Here is a 25,037-nt window from a genome sequence, read left to right as displayed (position 1 = left end):
CCAACACCAGGGGAATTTCAAAAAAGAGGTTATTTATTAAAAGGCTAGCACCCATTAAGAAATAAGCTCTTTTCTTGAAGGTTTCAATTTCGTATCAGTTCGGAAATACAAGTTGATTCCATAACGTGTCTGTGCGTGGTAAGATGTTTACCCGAGTACTGTAAAAAATCGTTTACGTGTGTAACTCAGTCTCACCAATTTCAGCCGCCAATCAGCTTGCTTTACTTGCTGTATTTCGGTTGTAGTGTGCAGATTAGGCAGTGAAATTACAGGATAAGTGGCATGACATGTTAGTCCCACAGAATGATCACGCACACTTGTACCATGGGCGTCGCATGCCGACGATGATAATGCTGTTTGCTCCAGCTGGCCTTTACAGCTTCACCGGACGATAGGGAGCGAGTTCAGATAGCACACCAAACCAAAGGAAGGACTTATGGGGTTATATTGTACTAAAGTTACTGTCTTAGCGTAATACGAGTGCCAAAGTATAGTAGTGCAGATCTGTCATCAGGCTGTAATTAATTATCTGTGATTATGGTTTGATGCGATTTGATTAATTTATCTGTAATGTTAATATTATGTACCAGCTGGCCTTTACAACTTCACCGGACGATAGGGGGCGAGTGCAGATGGCACTCCAAACAAATGAAGGTCTTATGGAGCAGCTGTAGGGCAACTCCTGCCTGACGGATACGACTGTAGTCTAGGCACCGCTAGGGATTCGAACCTCGTAGAACATATCGTGTAAAGACAGTTTATGAAATTATACATACAGGGTGTTACGTTAGGAGTGGGTACGGCTGCATCATCAACATTCCATATGGAGACCACGCCTGCTGAATCGCCGCGTAACAACAGTCTGCGCTGTTTACCACCCACTGACGTGATGACTAAACGCATCGCTGGAGGGCACGAGAGCAGCTGCAAAAAAACAATAATAATTACCCAGGACAATACACATGTCTTAAGGTGCATTTATATTTGTCTGATGTGTCGTGACATGACGCGCAGGAAGGTATCGGTTAAGTACATTTAGTATTGTAACGTTCATACTAGTTATACGTCGTGTTTTTGATGGCTTCTGTTGTATCTCATCAGAAACGATCCATGTTGAGTCAGAACGGAGGTTTGTAGCAATGAGGCGTCATCTCTCGTCTGACAAATGTTCAAGGGTTGTGTTGTGACGCGTCGGAGTTCTCCCTTTCCTAGAGCTACATGTGCATTACTTAAAATATCATCAGAAGGTGTCAGAACAGGACATATAATTGTGAAAACTAGTAATCAACTCACGACACATCAGACAAAAATAAATCTGCCCTAAACTTTCAAGAGAATAAAACAATTGTTATTCCTTGTCTGGAGTCTGAACTATGTCGAAACCTGTTCTACATATTTCCAAGCTCCAATATTAAAGTAGGGTTAATAATTCGCGGGGGGAAGGATTGTTAGTAATGTGGACTAATGATGTATCTCACCCATGGCATTCAATATACCATGTCAGGCTGACCTCGCGGTTTTACCCTGGAAAAAATCGTGATAAATTCTTGTGAATTTGTCGCGATGGGCTAACTGACCTGACCTCATACTCGTCTTATGAAAACACCCAGACCAATTCAAAAATTCATACTCATGAATACCAATTTTTGTAGCGTGCGAGGATCTAACCCGCGACCATCGGAAGTAAAGTGTGCTACACCGCTAGACCACAAGGGCTATCAAATACACTAACCTTATTGTCTGGATGCGCCAGGATACCATACAACACTGGGCTGTCATGTTCCACTGTAGGTCCATGGAAGCCTTTATGATCCGGGACAGAGCTGCAAAAGTTATTCCATAAGAATCCACCATATAAATGAGACATCGAACAAATAAAAAAAAACAAATAGGGAACATACAAAATTGTAACGAAAAGGGTTGTAGACAAATGAAATAAAAAATCATTTATTCATGTAGGATATAGGATAGTAGTATTATAAAACTGTATACTGAACTGGATGGCAGGGAAAAATATTACATTAAAATAATTGACGTTCATAAGCGGCTAAAATGATTTTTTTTTCGGACTACTCTAAAGCTGTTGGCCGCAGCTGGCCTTAACAGCTTCACCGGACGATAGGGGGCGAGTGCAGATGGCACTCCAAACCCGGGGAAGGACTTATGGAACGACTGAAGGCCAACTCCCGCCTGACGGATACGACTTTAGTCTGAGGGCCTCGCTAGGGGTTCGAACCTCGATTCAGGCCGTCGTAACATCGGTCCCGGTTGGAATTGGACGGGGGATCGATCTGAGGGGAGCTAAAATGATGATAAATGACTTTTTATTTTAATTTTACCCTTTCTTTCACAAGATATGTATATTTTCGACACGAAATTAGGGCGTGTTCACAATTGATACGGTGTCATAGAAAAAGTTAATGCATATCAATATTATAATTCGAAAGTCTGTCTTTATTCTACCTTTTCACGTTTAAAATTTTAGACCAATCTTAATGACATTTATACTGATGATATATTGCATTCTGAGGATGGAAATAAGCTTTTTTTTCTTAACTAAGCGTACAAAATTGAAAGTAAATGCATTATTTACGTATAATTCCTACCTCAAGTCAACTGTGAACACACTCTTATTTTTAATGATGTACAAAAACATTATTACCACATTAAAATAATATTAAACAATAGATGGGACAAAATGGATGTGCGGAAAGCAATTAAACATAAAAATATATAGACTGTAAACATAAAATAACGCCATATTAAAATAATATATCTACTTATATCCAACATAATGTTAAATGCTGACAATACAATTATATAAGCTGACAAGTACAATTTAAAATTAAGTTACATAAAGGGGGAATAGGGATTTTTTTTATTTATCGATTTTTTTTTTATTTTGATAGCAGTTCTGAATGTCATCACCATTCATCTTTTTTTCCAGACGCTCCTGAATAATTGCTGCATATTTTTTAATATTTCTTCATAAAAATTTTACAAAATATTTTTCAAAAATCATACAACAATGTACCATTCGATTTAAAAACAGATTTTAACTGTTTCATAAAAAAGAATCACAAAATATACCTTTTTCAAACGAATCAACCCTATTTTCCCCTTAAGTATAATAAGTATAATTTAATTTCAACTCTTATACGCGAGATATAAATACTATAATCCAATGCTATTCATATATAAGTGGTATATAAAATTAATTGATGAATAAAATTATTTTTACACAATTGACCATTCTTTTTCTCTTATTAAAATAATATTATATTATTTCTTTTATATATTGTATAATATATAAAATAAAATCTACCGACAGACTTTCATTTTATTCTACTATTTAATTTTTGCAATCCGAAACTTTTTAACTCTCAATTAAATTAAGAAAATAACCAAATATATAACCAAACTTACTTAAAAAACTCAGTCCCATATTTGACTTAAATTAATGTCTAATCAACATGACAGTTTTGAAATCTATGACTAAATCATAGTATTGCAAAAAAGGAATTTCCTGTTATATGCATAAAGTATAATTTTAATTAACTTAATATTTTATCATTCAAATATATAATCCCAAATGTTTACAATATGTACCCCAACACCACGTGCAAACAAATGAACAAAAAATATAAAAATACCTTCATTTTAAACTCAATTCTATAAAAACTGTCTAATCCTTTTCTTTCAATTGACCTAATTTAAAAGAAAAGAGACAAAACAGACTGCAACAATTAAAATTTAATTTAGGCTTTTAGTGTTTATGAATAAGGTTGTAAACGTTTAAATATAATATCGTATAATTAAAATATGCACAGCGTTACATAATTAAGCCCCTGGTCTACACGAACGCCTAATAATAAATTGCATTAACTAACAAAAATATTTTCTGTGTATTCGGCTTCAAAATTTTAACCATAAAGTCAATTTCACAAAACATTTTTCTGTGACTTAATGTAACCTATTATTTGGTGCGCGTATAATTCAATGTATTTAAATAAAATGCGAATTCGCGCCGCACACTTAGTTTGGCCATTCCCGCCATTTTTACAATACAGATCCCACTTTTAAATGCACAGAGTAAGTTATAAACATCCACTACGAATATTATAGATAAATTAGACAAAAGCCTATATATACATATACTATTATAATATATTAAAATATAGAATATATACCGCATTAAACTATATTTCGTAAATTCAAATAAATAAACTAAGCGTAACTATACAGTGCAAGCAAAACAAGGTACGGATCACAAATTAAAAAACAAATAATATTCAATTATACAAAGAAATTGGTGCTGACCTACTGAGAGCCCGTCCGCGGAGTTTGCTATAACAAAAATTATATTTATACTTTAGAATTTCTGTATATCAAAGTTATTATCTAGTTGGACTAGGGAAGAAAGCGGATTATCAGTAATGTGGATTGATAACCCCATTGCTAGCAATCTACCAAGTCAACCTTTTAACCTCCGGAAACCATCGTGATAAATTCCTGGTGAATTTGTCACGATGGGCTAACTGATCTAACCTCATGGTCATCGTATCATACTCCACTGTTGCCCCGCCAGCGCATACAGGCCACAGGCGGGTGCACCATTCCATTACCATCCATTGAATAAAATCTAGGTGGACTGACATGGTACGTTGCTAGCAATTTAGTCACTTATCCCAATACTAGCAATATACCTTAACAGGTAGACCTACACAGTCTGCTCTGGAAAACGAAGTAGTTAATTTCTGATAAATTTGTCCCCATCATGCCATAATATTTATACTATTATATATATTTATAGAAGATCGCGGAAAGTGGCAAGAGCTCCACCGACAAGAGCGTAGCTCTTAAATTATGAATGAATGAATATATTTATAGTTTTGTTAGTAATGTGGTCTAATACCCCATTGCTAGCAATATACCATGTCTGACGCGGTTCCCTCTGGAAACCATCGTGATAAATTCCAGGTGAATTTCCCACGATGGGCTAACTGACCTGATCATATGCTCATTTTATCATCTTCCACTGGTACCCCACCAGCATATATTGCATTTCACATTTATCAGTATAAATCTGATTTTTTTTAATATACCTTTATATTCTTATTTGATCTGGATAATAAGCACATGCTTACATAGATAGCATTAAAAAATAAATATTTCATAATACAATGAACAAGCTTGAGTAAATTATTTTAATCCCTATAGTCATTACATTAGAAACTATATTACAATGGTATTAATATTTTTTATACATATATAATATAGAAAAATATAGTTCAGAAACTTCCCAATTTAAGAATTTGGGTGTGGATCCGTTAATGGTCTAAGTCGAAACACTATCAGTAGCGGTGGTCAGGTTTCCGCACTGAATATTTGTAGACTCCCACATGCTAATAGTAGAATGCGAAATTAAACAAAATATACAAATCCATTAAATCATATTTTATATTGAGTTTAATTATAATTTAACTAGGTATAGAGTTTTTGCTTTATATATACGCTTATTAGCACTAGCGACCCGTCCCTTCGCACGGATGCATTACAAATCTTTGAATTTCTCGGCTTGTTCTATACTATAACACACATGTATTATACATATAAACCTTCCTCTTGAATCATTATTGTGGTACCTATTATAATGTTTTTAATGAAAAGAAATTTAATGACATATTGTATTAAAATAATTATGATATCGATTTCAATATTTGCATCCCCTACGGGGTGCTGCATGTCGTGTACTTATATTATATTGTAAGATCAAAATTACCATGTAGCAGGCAAATAAATAAATTATTATTATTATTATTATATCACTCTATGTATTGCTGTAAACTGCATTTAAATCCGTTGAGTAATTTAAAAGATATAAGCACTCCAGATTACATACAGTTTAGTAGACTTTACTTACAATATATACTTATAACTGAATACTCTACAGTGACATTTTATTAATTTCCTGGCACTTTAGTAATATTATCAACGTAATAAAAATCAATTTAGAATATACAGGCAAGTGCTAGAATGAATATCTAATGATGATTATTTCATTCCCAAGCCAAGACGCAATTAAAAAAAGTTCTTTTTTTATTTGAAACATCTAATACTACGGTTAAAAAGACAGAACGAAGCGTCTGAACATTATGCATGTTATATATACAAAATAATTTCAATTATTTTTTATTTTGTTTACCCTTTAAAAGAAAGGCAAAGGGAACTGCGCCCATACAGCCAAATTATATTAATAATTTCTAAGTTATTAGCATCTGAAAGGATTACTTGTTTATTAATGTTAATATGAATAAAAAAAACTTTTTTTATTTCAACGCATGGCATGGAATAGTATAATGCATGATTCATTGCTTTTAATTGTACGTATAATGTGATTGTACCTTGGTTTGGTTGTAATGGACACTTTAAAAAAAGTCTTAATGATAATAATAACTCTGGATAATTGTCTTTGACAAATGCACCAACATGCCAATCCAGAAAAAAAAGAACCCTGGACACTACACATTCATCATCTACTTTAAATTAAGCAGTTCTTGTACTATGTATGATCTGGTACTATACATACATATAAGACTTTATTGTAAATATATACATAGAAAACAGCCAGATCGATACAAACAATCATACTCATGAATACAAATTTTGTATTTTGTATTTTGTGGGATTGACATTGACACTGACAATAAAAATAAAAATGTTTCAGAAAAACCAGAAACCACACACACACAAGAGAATATAATGTAAGAGAAAAAATATATATAATAATAATAACCATAGACAATTCATACTGAAGCAAGCAGAGCTTGTGTACTAGACAACTGAAATATACTTTTGTATATAAGTACATCTATATAAGTTTCAGATATATCAAGAAATAAGTTATGATATATAATGATTTTTAATGTTAGCCAGATATAAACTAGCGATCTTGTAACTACTAAGATGACACTCTTGATGTAATTAAAAAATATATATATAAAAAAAGTTACATGTATACTTATTTTTGCATACACATGAGAAAAACTGACACCATCATTAAAAAAACAAGATAAGGGACGATAAGGATTTATGTAGCCAAAGCTGAGAGAACAATTAGCTAATTTATAAAGCAATCTCATAAAATGCACAGCAATAAACTGAAATCATATTAACTACATTTTAAAGTACCCAATAGCAACCAAACCAAAGTCCAACACCATCACAACGCCATTATATTATATTAAAATAACTACTATATGATATACATATTAAGATTAATTTCCTATAACCCAGCTAAGTCTATACAGTAGAACTTTGTTTATCGTTCGAAAAAATATGGCATCGAAGTCCTGTCTTTGACTCCACCCTCCACATCTTACTAGTATTATAAACGCGAAAGTTTGTGAGTATGGATGTATGGATGAATGGATGGATGTATGTATGTTACTTTTTCACGCAAAAAATACTTTATTTACTACTAGTTGTGTTCATATTTTAAACTACCTACTCGCACAGCTGCGTCTGCATCGCACTTACTTAACATTTCTCATTAGATTTCACCCAACTTACAAAATATATTTTAAAACTAGCTTTTGCTTCCTCATCCTCTTAGGGGTGGAATTCATCAAAATCCTTTCTTAGGGGACGCGTACGTCATAGTAGCTTTATGTATGCAAAGTCTCAGCCCGATCGGTTTGAAATTGACAAAGTTTCATACAAAACTTTCATCCCCTATTTTGTCGCCTTGGGGGTAGAATTAATCAAAATCCTTTCTTAGCGGATGCCTACGGCATAACATCTACCTGCATGCCAAATTTCAGCCCGATCCGTCCAGTGGCTTGGGCTGTGCGTTGATAGATCACTATGTCAGTCACCTTTGAGTTATATATATATACAGATTATCAAACATCCATCCATCCATACTTACAACAATGATGTAATACCTTTGTAAATTTGTGTATTGCAATAATTTAATGAATGAACTATTCATCCATGAAATTGTTTAATGTCCAATACACAATTGTAACAACTCACAAATTCACCTATTTACAATTTCATCAGCTGGGTTATACGAAATTGATACGTAATACATTCGTTTAAAGACTAATTTAACTATTGTTAACAACCGTTCAATAACTCACTTAGCAGGTAGTCGAAACAGGTAACCTTTCCCTTCTGTGGACCACACCAGTACCCGATCAGGCGCGAGGAAGTCCCCTGACATCCAGCGTTCACCACGCGGCGCTTGGATGGAACAGAGCACGGAGAAATCACCTACGTAACATAATTATTATATTAATACGTCATACTCGTGAACGGGTGATGCTTGCGGGGACTGGTCTATTCGAGTTACGGACACTGATTACTCTATTTCCTTTTGTCAAAATTGCAATTGCATATGCTGGTGGTCAGTCCATTGATGTGTATTTTTGTAAACATGTACAAGCTCATTTGAAAGGAATATGAGCTGATTGTCTTGTCAGGTCTTCTGAACACAAAAACACTCTGAAATTTGAACATTAAAAATTTGTGATATCATAAGAGTCTGTAATAAAACTACATGAATAAAAATGCGAACTAACGAAAAATAGCTATGTGGTTAATTTATATGCGGACGAAGTGGGAGCGAGAGGTATACTAACGAAATCTCTCTACAATCTTCTAAAAGAGATCGGCCTGTTTAGAACTGCAATAAGTACGTGTATCTAAAGCTGCACTAGTAGGCTCCTACCAGATTTGTCTGGGCAGGCGGCGAAACACGAGCGGTAAGTGTGAGTGTTCACGTACAGCGGCTAAGGGGCCCTTAAACCTACACCCGGGTCACAGTCCCGGAAACTACTTGTAGAACTGCTCGCTAGGGACACCGCACGGTATCTCCATGGAGTTCTAACAAGTTCGTCTCAGAATGATAGATGGATAATGATGATGATGGTGATGGCAATGATGATGATGATAGTGATGATGATAAAACGATAAAAAAAAAACATTACCGGCATCATAAATCTGACAATATTTAGCGCAAACGATCAGCACAGTGCGCTGGTTGTAGGCACAACAGTTGAGAGACAACGCGTTCAGGCATCGAATCTGCTTCGATTCGTTCTCGTATATCGGCTCCGACTGCTTATTCTCGTGACCAAGAAGAGACCATACCTAAAAAATGAGATGTATAATAAATAATAACCTACTGAATCTATCACGATGAACTAACTGACTTGACCTCATGCTCATTTTATTTATTTAAACTTAAACTTTAATGCACTAATTTTAAAGTACATAGGGCGGACTTAATACCATGCGGCATTATTATCATCCTTTACTGGTGCCCCATCAATGTATACTATTAGCGCTTGCGAGGGTACCATTTCATTAAAAAAACACTATGGTAGTTGCCTATAGGCCGGCAAAAAAAATTACCTTCACAGTGCCGGTAATCGATATAGCCAGTACCACATCATCTTTCCTTGATGACGGACGCAAGACCTGAAAAAATATACACGTATAGTTACAAATTAATACCATGGTAAGTAGCAAACATCACCAAAATACACGAACAGCTCTTATTTACATTAGCTGTTGCACGCGACTTCTGTTGCGTCGCATTAAAATTAATAAAATTTCTAAAATATAAAAAAGGAATTTACTCTTTATAACATTAACTATCCGCGAGTGAAAATCCCGTCAAAATCGGTCCAACCGTTTCTGAGATTAGCAAGAACTGACAGACAAACATTTTAATAATTAATTTAAAATATCTTATATATTAAGTCATAAATTTCGATGCAACCTGTAATTATTATTATGGAATATGAATTAAATGATTGTGTGGTATGATTAAGATGTGATTATGAATTAAAATGGTGCTCCGCCAGCGTATACTATTAGCACAAGCGGATGCACCATAATGTATTAAAAGAACCATATGCAATAAATAAATAAACAAAAATAATAACCCTGGACAATTAACACAGCGCCATCTAATCCCACGATAAGCAGAGCTTGTGTTACGAGTACTAGACAACTGATATAAACACTTACGATTTGTTTTTGTAAATACATACATACATAGAAAACACCCAGACCGATACAAACAATCATATTCATGAATACAAATATTTGCACCGAGCGAAGAATCGAACCCGCGACCATCGGAAGTAAATCTGTATTCTAGACCGCTAGACCACCGAGGCCGTCAAAATAAATAAAGCACTCAATTCCAATAATAAAATGTACAGTACTTACATGCAACGCAGATATCCAATCAGGATTCATCTTGGAACTCAAAGAGAACAGAATCTCGAGTGAGAATGGGTCCATTATCAATATCTCAGCATAATACCCATTACAGAAGAGACGCAAATCTTCGCTGTTGCACATGTGGTATGCCTGTGAATCATTACATAGTATAAAATAATGCGCTGCTCGGTTATGGAACAAACTACCAGTACAGATACAGGAAAGTCCATCAATCGGTTGTTTTAAGAAAAGGTTGAAATCGTACTATTTATCGACCTTAGTATGATTCGTTTCATCATGTATTTTATTATTTGTATTTTATGTAATATATGTAGATATCTATAGTAATTGTATATGTATGTATATATATATATATATATATATAACTTTTATTAATGTTTATTTTATTTATTATTGTATATTTTATTATAATTATAATATAATTCAAACTTTATTTAATATGTTGAATTTTAAATATTTTATTTTTTCAACTTTTGGAGATTTTAACATAATAGTTTTAATTGCACATGTGTTACCTACTCACCACTAGCTATGCCACACTGTTGGGTTGACTGGTAGAGATCTCTCTTAGAGATAAGTCCACCTTTGCTCACTTTGTATATGTTTAAGTTTAGAACTGTATTTAAAAGTGCAATAAAGAATATATAAATAAAGTCGCGGTTACTGTCTGTCCGTCCTCATCATCATCTGCTTCTTCCTTATCCCATTTATTTGTTGGTCGTCGTAATATGTTTTTCTCTTCCATTCATCCCTGTTCGCAGTCATATCGTTATTTACTTCCTTTCTTACCATATCATCTTTCACACAGTCCATCCATCTCTTTTTCGGCCTTCCTCTGACCTTATAACCATCCACATTCATATGTAACACGTTCCTTAAAATATGTATCGGTCCATCCCTATGTATGCTTAAATCTTTAAAACTACGCAATGGACTTTAAAACTGTTTATTTCATAGATAGTGATTCTAGAGGAAGGTTTATATGTGTAATATACATGTACCCATGCGAAGCCGGGGCGAGTAGCTAGTTATATACATATATAAATACATAGTTACTATCGGACATTGCAGACCTGATCGTAAAAGAGCCATCTACTGGGTTCAATTACGTTTTCTAACCATCCAGGGAACTATTTGAAGATATGTACACACAAAATTTCATCCAAATCGGGCCAGCCATTTTGGAGGGGATACATGACAAACACATGTAATTGGGAAATGTATATATTAAGACATAGTGGTTAACTTTTTTGTTATTATGTCAAAATTAGGATAATTCTTTATATATAAAAATTACGTGTCACGTTGTTTGTCCGCGATGGAGTCCTAAACTGAACCGATTGCAAATTTGATTTGCACATTGTGTGTAATTTGATCCAACTTGAAAGATAGGATAGCTTACATCTCAATGTATAGTCGCAATATTATTTTATTTAAGGACTTTTGGCGCGCGCGTGGCCAGGTCTGCTAGTAGGTACTGACTGATATGCAAATAGTTTCCAGAGGGAACCGCGTGGAAGTCAACTGGAATATAGTCTAATCAGAGGCCGTAACCCGAACAGACGTAACCCCACATTAGTTCAATATATATATTTACCTGTATGTTTGTATGTATTTGCGTAAGTTTGACGCTTTCACGACATTTCCCATCAACCAAATCCCATGTACACATCTCGCCGGCCTCCGATGAGCTCACTATGTAGTTATTGTCCTGGAAAGATAAATGCACTTTACTGTTATAAAAATAGGGTACATTTTACTATAAACCTTGTAACTCGATATTGTTTACAGGTTCAACAGAACACCTGTGACATCTAGTACTCATGGTGAATTTGCAATGATAAGGTCACTGAGCTGACTTCATCCTCAAACTAATCACCTTTCACTGGTGCCCCGCCAATATACATTTGTGGTTGTAGTGTGTTTAGCATACCGCCCTATTTTCGATGGTCGCGGGTTCGATTCCTCGTATGGTACAAACATTTTGTATTCATGATTTTGAATATTTGTATCGATCTGGGTATTTTCTATGTATGTATTTATAAAGAAAGTATCTATATATATGCATATACATAATACATATAGATGGATATGCTATGTCATGATGTATGAGAGTCTCATTGCCTAATGGTTTACTATCCTGAACTACGCCCAAAAGAATGTGAGTTTAAATCTGACTGACCCCAAAAAACTTTGTGTATCTATATATATTTCTGACTGTCTTGTGAAAGAACACCAATGGCATAACCAAATATTATGCCGAGAAACTGCGGTATGCGTCTTTGTCACATTGGATTTAAAATATACTGACTGAGTCAAATATGGGCAGGTCAAGTGTTGTGTTCACCACAACATTGACAGTTGGCAATGACTGACTACCCCGTCTGGGATAATGTCAGATGGTATGTCATATTATTTTTAATGTATAATGATAATGAAATAACTAATTTAATATCTTTAAATACATTTTATTAATTTCTGTTTACTTAACCAGACCTAATTAACGGCCCAGATATGATTTTCTGTTTGTGTGAGAAATAAGAAACTTTACACATTGTCAAATCACTTACTTGTATGATGGAGGCTCTGGACAAACAGGTGACAGGTGCTGTATGCCCCACCAGCAGACACCTCGGTATCATCTTCAGAGTCTCAGGATGTACCGCCCAGATACAGATTTGGCCATCGTAGCACCCGGTAACAAGTGTCTTCTGATCTCGAGAAAGGTAAACTGAGGAGATGCAGTGAGTGGGAGCATGTTTGCCCCACAGCACCACCGGCACAATAAGGTTTGTGCCTGGCATTGTTGCTAGAATAAAAATTTATATATATAGTAGTTTTGTCCCTAACTTTTTTTTAAATAGCTGATAAAGGAACTTTATAGAATAAATACATTAGAGGAAGTATGAAGGTGGCCCTGGTGTTGGAGATGTTCAAGAGTAATCATCTTTTATGGTATGGACATGGAATGCATAGGCATGAAGACAATATTTTAAGGACTGTGTTACATGTGAATGTATATTTTATAAGAGTAGAAGAAAAGCTGAAAAAGAGATGGATGTACTGTGTGAAAGATGATATGGTAAGAAAGGAAGTAAATAACGAGATGACTGCGAACAGGAATGAATGGAAGAGAAAAACAAATTGAAGCAGATGATGAATGAAACTATTCACCCACCTGCATTAATGGTTTATGCTGTAGGCACACTATAATTATTAGATTAGGAAAACTTGACTACAATAAAGATGTAGCTGATGAATACATAAGTATATTATGGTTACATATGAAAATTGTTGAAATGTTCATAGAACAGAATTAATGGTTAATTTTAAACTTTTGTGTTTAATATACATTATTTAAATTATTAAGAGCGATGTCTAGTGCAACCTAGTCGAAACGTCGAGAGAAGTAAATACCTTTATTTGCCATAAAATTATTCGTGTTAAGACCCGGTTAATAATTGAAATAACAGAATTAATGGTCAGTAAAATGAAGTATATATATCATATATCATAATAAATATGAATGAATGAATCCGAAAAATTCTAATAAGAAGATAAAAGAAGTTCAACTGACTTGAACCTCTTATATCTTATTATTACAATTTTTCAGATAATAGCTTATAAGGATATAGTATTAATTGGAAAGCTGTATGTATAAATAAATCTATAATTTCTGTCTCAGCCAAGCAAGCTTTAGTCACTTTAACCTTTCCTTTTCAGATCATATTGACTTTATTAATAAATACATACTAAATTAAACATCTTTTCTGGTACACCTCTAACTTTTTGATTTAATAGGTAAACCTTGAACACAAGTTTTAACCAGAAACAGGTATTGGTTGCGTATATATCTTTAAAATGAGTACAGAAATAGCTTTGATATGCTAATAGTATTGTACAATACCTGAATAAAGCGTAAAATTGAATTGTTTGCTAAATGATAAGGACTCAATAGCAATGACAAAATACTACAGTACCTGGTATTCGCAACTACGAGTGGATACCACAATAGTGGTGTTCAATCAATCACTGTACACATGAAATAATAATAATTTAAAATAAACAAAAATTTTATTACAATTTTAATTTATACAAATAATATTAACAAGAGTTTTTGACTGTACAATTGATTAATTCAATCAGCTGTCATTAGTAGGACGTCAAATAAGTGACTGATATGACATGATTGAGTAGAACTGACTTACAGACTGATAGCTATTGTAATTTGATTATATTGGCAGCATTGTATGCAGTCAATAGTATGTTGCGTTCATAAAAAATTAAATTTGTATATACCTATAACAGAAACGGAGAAACGAAATTAATAACTACAATAAATATCTATTACTATAAAGATCCTTAAAATGTCAACACTAAATAAAAATCTATGAAATAAATACCTATATATCTAAGTATATATGTAAGTTCGATGATAAATTTTGTTAAAATAGTGTCATTTTTATCAAGTAATAAAATTGTTCTTCAAATTATAATTTAAAAATCGAATTGGCACTGTTTTAGACTTCACTCACTGTCATGTTTAGTCTTATTGGTTTATAAATATAGCTCATATATTTTTAAAATACTATTATTATAAAATGGAAAAGAAGACATCATCTTCTAAAATTCGATCGAAACCTAGTTTTAAAGAGGAGAGGCTAACAGACTTGGCTACTAAAATTGATGAAACCGATGAGATGAAACTTAAAATGTTAGCAGCACTTGATAAACCAGATCCTGAAGATGTTTTATATCCACCAGAACTAAATGCTCATCTCATTGAACAATTAAAGGTATATCATGCTATACTCGTATAACTTGCAAGTATAACTAAAAACAGAAAAGTAGCTAGGTTATAGTTACGTTTTTAAGTTACTTTCACGAAGATTAAAACTGTTGTAAATTCTAGCTTGCAACGGACTCAGTTAGCAGCCTATTCAATTGAATTATCTTGAAATTTACGCAACATATTCAATAAATACCAGATGTTACCTTTGATAAATGGTAGCCTATGGCCGTTGTCGTGATACAGTTGTCATCTTGGATTTTCATGTCAAATTTCATTAAGACCGTTAAACCGTTTAGTTCAAGACTAACAGAAAATAAACAGATTGGTATTTGCATTTATAATGTATTGAGCTATTATGTTTATTGATAAACTTTTCTATATTTTTGAGTAGCTTTGTAATATTGTCGTCTTTATTTTCCTCTATTTCATTGCATTTGTAAATAATTGATTTATCAACGATGTCTGTTTTAATTTTTTGGTATGATATTTTTACTGATGCTTTGAATAACGAATATTTTAGGTAATGACATGCGAAAATAACGAACTACGTAAATGTGTTTTTACAAAAAATCAAGAAATTAAGGAACTTAATAAAACTGTTTCCGATCTCAATCAACGTATCCGTGATATAATATCTGGTACTGGACCAGCCATATCTTCCAAATCAGCCGGCATTATTAGTGCAAAAATTACGGAACTGTGCAAACAGAATCGACACTTGGTAGCCGAAGTTGAAGGCTATAAAACAAAAAATGCCGCTTTAGAAAGAAAAATTATGCAATTTGGTTTAATTAATAAAGAAAATGAAAAATTAGATTTATGCATATGCAAGGACGAACCTATCGACACAAGTTCTGATGAACTCAAGGAGCTCAATAATAAACTGACACTGGTTAATAGAAAATTATATGAAAGCAAAAACAGAAATTTAGAATTAAAGAATGATATACTAATAGCTACTAAAATTCTCCAGCAAGAGTTGGGTGATAAATTTACAAGTATTAAAGAGCTACAAAATGATTTGGCAGGTTGGAAGGGAAGGGCTCAGCAAATAGTATTACTACAGGCGAGGATCAGTGAATTAGAACAAAAATTGAATGGAAAACACAAAGATCTTATTGAAGCAAAAAGAAAAGATCAAATACAGGTACGATTATTGAAAAACTTATTTTGATATAAATAATAAAGCATTGAAGAGAATGCTTTAGTTTTAGTGACAAATAAATAACGACAAGTATTATAATTTTATATACAACATTACAGGTTATAAGAGAAATAGAAGCAAAAAGAAAGAAAGAAATAGATATAGCTATGAAAGACTTGGAAACTTTAAAAGAAGAGAATCAAGACTTAAAGAAAAAATTGGATGGATCACGCTGTAGGATCAAAAATTTAGAGTGTGATGCTACTACTATTAGACAAAAGATACAGACATTTGTTGAGAAAAGTAATCATGATGATTTACTGATTAATGAACAAAGGGTTAGTATCCACAAATATTAGAATACAACAATATATATAAAGTCACAGGTCAGAAATTAACGTATTAATGTAATAACTTTTTCCAGAATCAAATAAAGAGCTTAGAGTTGTATTATCAAGAAATTTTAAAAGAAAATACATCTAAGATGAACAAAATGAACTGTGAAATAGTAGAGTATCAGAAACTGATTAAAAATACAGATGCGAAAATAGATGCCCTTAGGAAACAGGCTTCCGAAAAAACGGCCAAAATCGATGAACTTAGAGCACAACTTCTAAGGTATGAGGAGTGTTCCTTGCAAAGTGTTTTCTTTACACCCATGAAAACGGCTACAGATAACGAGATAAAAAAACTATCCGAGTTAGTAATAAATCTCAACAATAGACTAGATATTGAAAGACGTAAGTGGGAAGACCTGGAGGTTGTCCATCGGAAATTAAAAGAAAGGAAACGTAGACTTGAAAGAAGAATACTCTCTCTTGAAGAGGATATAAAGAATTTAAAAGATTGTAAAAGAGGATCGAGACTATCTAAAACCTCTTTACATAGGGAACAGATATATGAATATGGGCTGGGGTCTACTTCTGTATCAAAGAAGCAATCAGTGACCGCAGTAGTTGACAAACCGAGTGAGACTTCCTCTGAATCTCAGCAACTTGAAGCATATGACTCGCTTGATAAGGAGGATTTAAAGTATAAATTAGAATTATCAGAAGAAAAGTTAAAAATTATGGAAGATAAATTGAGAATGATTGAAGAAGAAAAACGTGACGATTATAATCATTTAACCGAGATGATACAAACATCAAAGCAGTTATTTAACGAAGCTTTATCTGTTTTACAGCGCGAAAAGTGTCTTTGTTCTTAAATTTGATTAAAAACATTGTTTCTATAATTTTCAATAAAAGTTCCATAAATTATCCATTATTTAAATACTCGATCAAAGGTATGAAGAACGAAAGAGTTTGCTTTTGCTTACTCAGTGTTCCTAAAATACAATATTAAAATTAGGAAAATTTATAGACGGTAATGATAAGTATATTCTTTGGTGGTAATATATCCATACTGAAAACTCTCGTTTTAGATATTCTCATCTACTAAAGAACAAAATTAACAAAATAATTTTAGAACCGTCAAGAAATCTAAAGATATTAGCAAAACCTATTATTTTTATATGTACGAGACATTGCATCGCAATCGGTAATTTAGATGATTTTGTCATGTTTGGAAGTTAAACGGCAGAATCAGGTTTCATATTTTTGTTCATTATTTAAGATGTTAATATTCGGTAATGTTAATTCGTACAAAAATAATATGACTGGTAGAATTTAATTTATGTTATGGTAACATCACTGAACCGCCGCCATTTGTCATTTTTTGTCATGCGCGTTCGAAGCACCACCGAAATACGTGCTCTTGAGTGTTTTTTATTAAAAAGTGAATTCTAAACTTTGTTCGTGAATCGTGCAAACTTGTGTTCCTCTGTGAAATATCAGTGCTTGTATTTATCGACAGTGTTTGTGTTTTTAAAGCGTTCAAAATGAATAAAACTTGCGCAAGGTGCGAGAAAACAGTTTATCCCACTGAGGAACTGAAATGTTTGGATAAGGTAATTTTCTCTTGCATTCTTTCCCAATTTACTATCATTTATTCGTGAATCTTCGCAGAATTTAAATAAGAATTATTCTGCTTAATTAATTAATTGTTAGTTATTGTAAATTTAAAATCTAGTAAACTTTACACGTCTTACTACCTACATAGTAAGCCCGGCACATCTTTTCATTGAGTTCTACGAGTGACTCATTAAATTATTATAAATTGGTGCTGATATCATTGCGGGCTCACCATAACGCCATATCTGTTATGTTCCCGACCTTTTTCCTAATTGGAGTCGTCTTAGGCAATATAAGCGACCTTGTGTCACATTCAGAGTCGATTGTATTCAAATGCAATACGTGAGATCTTGTAAATGAATGGAGCTACGTCCGTTGTTATTTTTTATTTGCAAAAATAGCCTTTGTATTACATAAATGATAACTTATTAGTCTGTTTACTTTTATTCATAGTTATCAAACCAATTTTTATGATCAATATCACAGAAGTCACATTTACTGATAACAGAAACATTACCATGATAAGACAAGGACAATATGATAGGAATAAGGAATACTTTTCTTTTATATATATAAAGAGGCTAAGACCTGTGACCATACTGCCATTTTCAGTATAAAGACTGCTTTAAAGGAGGACAACTTTTTTCTTTATACACACACAGGAGTAGGCTAAGGTTATTGGCATGACCATATTTCTGATGATTACATTATAGTACCTAAGTTGTTTGAAATATTATTGTTATGAATTTCTAATTAGTAATTGTAATGTTAGAAATAATTACACTACATATTAACTATGTTTTCTTAAATATATTATTTTTATATGCAATAAAAGAAAAAGAGATCATGTAGCTTACAAAAAACAAATATATTACTGGCTAAGAGATAGGCCAGTCTATTCTTATATTCAAATGTCAATTAGAACAATATTCTATTTCTTATTTGATTTCTTCTTTAACAATTTTTTTTTAATGCATATTTATGCTAAGGAAAACAATTTATTACTTAATAATATATTTTTATGCAGTAAGTCCAATCCCTGCAAATAATATTGTAAGTGTTAAGATTTACAAAGTTTTTATACTTAATTGTATTTGTTAATGATTTGAATTTTTTCTGTTACTATTCAATTGCATACAGCTGAGTACAATTAGAGGATGATGTCTGGAATGCATGATGGTAACAGCGGTTCCATGATAATGTGATGACTAATATATTTATATATATAATGCTGTTTATAAATATAGTAAAAATTTGTATACCCTTAAATTGGTGCAATTAAACAGTTGCCAATAATATTATTACCTGGACATATTACTGTGATCTAACTGTGTAATACACAAATAAAATTTGATTTCATTTCATGTTATTTGATGTATATAGGTGATAGTTGCACTACATAATCAGTCAGGCTATCAGTTTGTCTGCTACAATGCACTGTTGTTCCAATTTTGTATAAAATAATAATTTGGTACACACAGGTAGATCTAAATTAACATAACTCTCCTGGACTCTAGGAAATTTGTATTTAGGCTGAAATTATAATGTATAATGAATAAAATTGAAGTGACTGTTTGTTATTTCAAATTAACAGGTTTCCACTGAATAAAGTATAAAAATATAGATAGGGTACTTAGATAAAAAAATAATTTTAAACATTTTTGTCCGTCCATCTGTTTGTGTTTGCTACTCTCTGAAATGGCTAGACAGATTTTGACAGACTTTCCTTTGCAGATAGTTTATATTATAAGGGCTAACTTTTATTTTAGAAAGTTTAATTATTTTCAATCAATGCACTGAAATTACAGGTAACCTCAGTTTAATAAATAAAGAGGACCATACAATAAATATACACACATATATATGCATATTTATATATTTATTTATTTAAATCTTCATAAGTGTATAGTTTGATTCTGTCCTGACTCCCAAACTAGCATGAGCTGTATATTGGAAGACAATTCCTTCCCAAAAACAAGGATTACAGTTTTAATTTACATATTATAAACTTATTTTTTTTATGACTGCAAGCAGGGATGAATGGAAGCGAAAAACATATTACGCCGACCCAAAATAAATGATATAAAGAAGAAGCAAATGATGATGATGACGATGATGATGATGAAACTTTTATTTTTACCATGATGGTGGCAAACAAGCATATGGCCCATCTGAAGGTCAATGGTTATCATAGTCTATAGACTTCTGGGACATCACGGGTGCCACATCCGCATTGCTGTAACCTTAATATATCCTAATCTGTTTTACTAAACATAATTATTATTTTACTTTATATAAAAATGGTAGGCAGTTGGTCATATCCTAATTATGACTAACATGTTTACTATGTGATCTGTCTGTTATTTATATTTTATACCTATTATGGATGAGGTAATTGTAGCAATGACAAATATAGAGAATTGTTTACCTTCTGTAAACCTACCTACTATAAAGTCCTCAATACCACTATTTTTTTTTATGATAATGGAATGTTGTTTCCACCAGCGATATTTTTTTATGGATGATAATGGAATGATGTTTCCGCCTGTGCTAACGCCTGTGCTTCTACGCTGGAGGGGCACCAGTGGAAGATGATAGGATGAGCATGAGGTCAGGTCAGTTAGCACATTGTTACAAATTTACCAGGAATTTATCACAATGATTTCCAGGGGGAACTGCGTGGTGGTCAACCTGACATGGTACATTGCTAGTAATGGGGTCATGAGTCCACATTACTAACAATCCCCTTTCCTCCCTAATACTACTATTTTTATGGCTAATAACAGAATGGTCCACCCATCTGTGATGGTGGGGCACCAGTGGAGGATGTTAGGATGAGCATAAGATCAGGACAGGTCAATCGTGGCAAATTGACTGTACCAGAAAAATAGGATTAAGTCAAGTCATATACCCATTGTCTACTACAATATATTAACTAGATATTAAACATGATGGTATTTTAATGGATGTTAATATAACTATAAAATTAGGTTAGATGATAATATAAGAGGTTTTTTAATGATAAGGGTATGGTTCACCTGCGCTAAAAGTATACGCTAGTTGGACAGCAGTAGAGGATGATAATGTTAAACACATTATCATCCATCATACAATAATGCCTCTACGGGGTTCTACAAATATTATGATTGAAATTAAGTTTAATTTACGTACTTATTTATTTTGTATAGATTTAAGATTATTACAATATATTTTTACGTTGTTATATAGTATACTATAAGTCAGGTTAGTTAGACAATCGTAGTAATAGCCCTAGAATTATGATGGTTCCCAGAGGAAACTGTGAGAAAGTCAACCTTGGTATAAATCCATTGCTAGCAATGAAGTTATTAGTCCACATTACTAATAATCCCCTTCCCGCTATTTGGTAGGGTTAATTAGAAATATCACAGGTATAAAAAAAATTCAAAATTCAAAAATCATTTATTCATGTAGGACATTTTAGCCGCTTATGAACGTCAAATTTTTACATTATAATTTTATTTTTTCCCTGCCGTCCAGTTCGGTATATAGATCCAATTGAGAAGAACTGGCAAGAAACTCAATTGAATTACTTTTTTTTTTTAAAGCCAGTTTATTTACAATGTATATTTATATAGGTGTCTATGTCTAACATTAAATGAAAATTCAGTGCATGAACAACTATTGCCATGCACACTCGTCATTCAAGTAATCGTTTAGTGAGTAATAGGCTTTGCTCTGTAAATATGATTTAACAGATGTTTTGAATTTATTTAAGGGTAATTCCAACATATCCTTTGGTATCTTATTGTAAATTTTTATACCTATTCCCATAAAAGACCTATTAACTTTTTCTAAACGATACTTGGGGACAGCAAGTTTGTCTTTAAATCTAGTATTAATATTAAGAATATTGCTGTTTTTTGGAAATAAGTCAAGATTTTTATGAACATATAGGATATTTGAATATATAAATTGAGAAGCAACGGTGAGAATATTTGCCTCTTTGAATTTCTCTCTCTTAATGAGTCACGACTCTTCATACCGTAGATCGCTCGAACGGTACGTTTTTGTAATATGAATATATTTTTAATATCTGCCGCTTTTCCCCATAGTAATATTCCATAAGAGAGTAAACTATGAAAATAATTAAAATAGACTAATCTCGCAGTATCAGTATCAGTGTACTGTCTAATCTTACGACGGCAAAAGCTGCTGAACTTAGTTTCGCTGCAAGGCTTTGAATTTGTGCATCCCATTGTGTTTTATTATCTAGTGTGATTCCTAGAAAGACAGTAGATTCTATAAATTCGAGAGATTCGTCATTTAATTTTATGTTGCAATTAGTATTAAAACTTTTAGACAGAGAGAAATTAACACATTTTGTTTTTTTAGCGTTTAACATAAGATTGTTAGTTGTAAACCAGTGCAGGAGACGCCGCAAAGCACTATTTACATCGTCATAATTATTAGTCATTCTATTAACATTAAATTAAAATGTTTTGTTATCAGCAAATATATAATATAGTGTCCTATTAAATTTAGTGTTGGTAAAGCACACATGACACCCCTGTTGTTTTAGACGTCCATAGGCTACAGTAACCATTTACCATCAGATAGGCCGTATCCCAGATTACCGCCTATGTAGTATAAAAAATCACTAGACCATGATTTCAATATTAGGTTAATATTTAAGAATACAATTATCCTTATATACAATACATAAGGATAATTGTAAAAACCTAAAAAATCCCTTATAGTGAGTGTGTAAACTTAAAATAAGTGAGGTAACAATTTTACTTATTGTAATATTTATATGTAGTTTAAGAAATTGGTGTTTTTTTTAATATTTTTCTACACGTTAGGTATATGTTTTTACCGAGGTACCTCAGTCTCAGTCTCACCTACATATTTCAGCTTCCTAATAAATAGTTTTGTATGTTCTGTAGGGTAACATATATATTACTAACAGACCCGGCCATGCGTTGCTGTGGATAAGGTTCTTAAATAAAATAATATTGCGATTATACATTGAGATGTAAGCTATCCTATCTGTCAATTGGACCATATTGCACTCAATATGCAAATCAAATTTGCAATCGGTTCATTAGTTGTTCATCGCTGACAAACAACGTGACACGTAGTTTTTATATATAAAATAATTTTATAATAAAATTCTCGTAAAATACATTCAAACACGCGGGCCTTAGCCAAGCGTTGACGAGTTTAAAAGCTATATGAGGATGATACATGTGTTGACGAAAGAAATTTCTTTACAATACGGCATGGTTTAAGAACAGAACCTTTTTGTAACAGTTCTATTTGCAACATGTCTGGGTGTTTGCTAAGACTTCTTGATATAATTCCTGTGGATTACAGAACTATTGGTACTATATGGATGGTGTGTGCTTTCCATTGTTTTTTTTAATTCTGTTGCTAGATCTGTATACACATCGGTAATTTTTCTTTGTATATTATGTGTGTTTGGGATGGCTATATCTACAAGATATAGTTTTTTTTGGATTTTACCGTGTAATGTTATGTCGGGTCTATTGTGACTGGGGTTCATGATTTTTCGAGCTTTTTCATTTCTCCGGTCTCGTGAATTTTCTAGGCTAATTTCTCGAGGCTTCTCGGGTTGTAGGGAAATTTACATTTACGTACGTTTTCTTATATTATTTGGTTCTAATAACGACAACAAATTCAGTGGTTTCCTCTCAAATAAAAGTATCAAATTAATTATATACGCTTAAATTATTGCAAATAACCTCCCACACATTACTACGCATCTTTGCGAATATAGTCGTCTGGTCTGAAGCAACCATAACTTTAATGGCTTAACATTCTTAATATGTGTTGGAATGACATTCCACATATATGTACGCAACAGTCTGACGCAACTCAACATATATATTTTTTTATAATCTAGATATGATTATAAAGAAATATTTTCCATCAGGTGGGGTTATCAGCTTGTTTACAATTCCACTACTGTAAAAAGAAAATACTAAATCATACCAGTTTTTTTTAAATTAATGATAATAGAGTGCTGTTGGTCTAAAAAAATTAAGTTTTAGGGATAAAAATCTTTGATAGGAGAAAAATACGTTTAATGTTTCTTTTTTTAATTTATTAGGAACAAAAATACTTATTTTAATATAATACAAGTGCATATGAAAAATATAAATATTACAGAAAAATGTGATTGGAAATAAAAAAAAAACAAAAATATGATTCCGGCCAGGATCGAACTGGCGGCCTTCTGCGTGTAAAGCAGATGTGATAACCACTACACCACGGAACCGGGTGTCGGTGACTCCGAAACTCGCGACCGCGTTGCTTTCACGCACGTGTTATGACGTCATTGGCCTACTTTACCGAACGCGACCGTTCTCAAGATAATCGAGATATCGTATTTTTATTTCGCTACTAATTTGAAATACTAATATCGCTATAAGAAAACTAGGGTCGTTAAAGGGTGAACATTTGTGGTTATATGTATATTTCTATGCTAAATTATAAAATGAAAAAATGTGATAAAAATAACAAATATCTACCTTGGTCGCTGAAAGTATGATACTGTATGATAAATAATTGTTGGCCGATTCTCAGACCTACCTGATATGCACACTAAATTTTAAAAAAATTGGTAAAGCCGTTTCGGAGGAGTACCTACCAATCTTCTCCAAAATACCGCGACCCGTGAATTTTATATATGGATGATGATGATATCTGATGATGATGATGTCTATCTGATGATGATACAGTTTTATTTCTAATTTTGTAAATGTATGGGGGTGATTGTGCATTATTATACTTATGATACACTACGGAACTGAAGGTCATAATTTATAAATGTACTTACGACTTTGTCCGTGTGGAATGTAACTTTTTTTTGTGTTAAGCTGCG

General features: G+C 32.7%; 3 protein-coding genes and 1 non-coding gene across 4 annotated transcripts in view; 2 read left to right on the top strand and 2 right to left on the bottom strand.

Moving 5' to 3' along the window:
* Positions 1-13,065, bottom strand: part of LOC131852236 (WD repeat-containing protein 7) — a 117,218-nt gene extending 104,153 nt beyond the window's left edge. Inside the window, exons 1-9 of the mRNA XM_059202883.1 lie at positions 12,831-13,065; positions 11,858-11,971; positions 10,246-10,389; positions 9,421-9,486; positions 8,994-9,156; positions 8,145-8,277; positions 4,321-4,347; positions 1,733-1,823; positions 777-924 (exon numbers count right to left, since the gene is read on the bottom strand). Coding sequence (XP_059058866.1) covers positions 777-924; positions 1,733-1,823; positions 4,321-4,347; positions 8,145-8,277; positions 8,994-9,156; positions 9,421-9,486; positions 10,246-10,389; positions 11,858-11,971; positions 12,831-13,064 — 1,120 coding nt within the window. The 5' untranslated portion in view covers position 13,065. The remainder of the gene's footprint in view (positions 1-776; positions 925-1,732; positions 1,824-4,320; positions 4,348-8,144; positions 8,278-8,993; positions 9,157-9,420; positions 9,487-10,245; positions 10,390-11,857; positions 11,972-12,830) is intronic.
* A 1,761-nt stretch (positions 13,066-14,826) lies between these two features.
* Positions 14,827-17,441, top strand: LOC131852231 (putative autophagy-related protein 11). The gene is made up of 4 exons (XM_059202878.1): positions 14,827-15,056; positions 15,573-16,199; positions 16,316-16,534; positions 16,621-17,441. Exons 1-4 carry the CDS (start codon positions 14,862-14,864, stop codon positions 17,401-17,403), a joined length of 1,824 nt encoding a protein of 607 aa, XP_059058861.1. The 5' UTR covers positions 14,827-14,861; the 3' UTR covers positions 17,404-17,441.
* A 484-nt stretch (positions 17,442-17,925) lies between these two features.
* LOC131852232 (LIM and SH3 domain protein 1) overlaps positions 17,926-25,037 on the top strand; it is a 34,879-nt gene continuing 27,767 nt past the window's right edge. Inside the window, exon 1 of the mRNA XM_059202879.1 lies at positions 17,926-18,144. Coding sequence (XP_059058862.1) covers positions 18,076-18,144 — 69 coding nt within the window. The 5' untranslated portion in view covers positions 17,926-18,075. The remainder of the gene's footprint in view (positions 18,145-25,037) is intronic.
* Trnav-uac (transfer RNA valine (anticodon UAC)) lies at positions 24,359-24,431 on the bottom strand. The gene has a single exon. It is a non-coding gene; the product is annotated as a tRNA-Val (tRNA).

The sequence above is a fragment of the Achroia grisella genome, unplaced genomic scaffold (assembly GCF_030625045.1).
Source record: "Achroia grisella isolate CSIRO2021 unplaced genomic scaffold, CSIRO_AGI_Agris_v1 utg841, whole genome shotgun sequence".
NCBI classification, from domain to species: domain Eukaryota; kingdom Metazoa; phylum Arthropoda; class Insecta; order Lepidoptera; family Pyralidae; genus Achroia; species Achroia grisella.
This window is presented reverse-complemented; position numbering and strand designations above follow the sequence as displayed.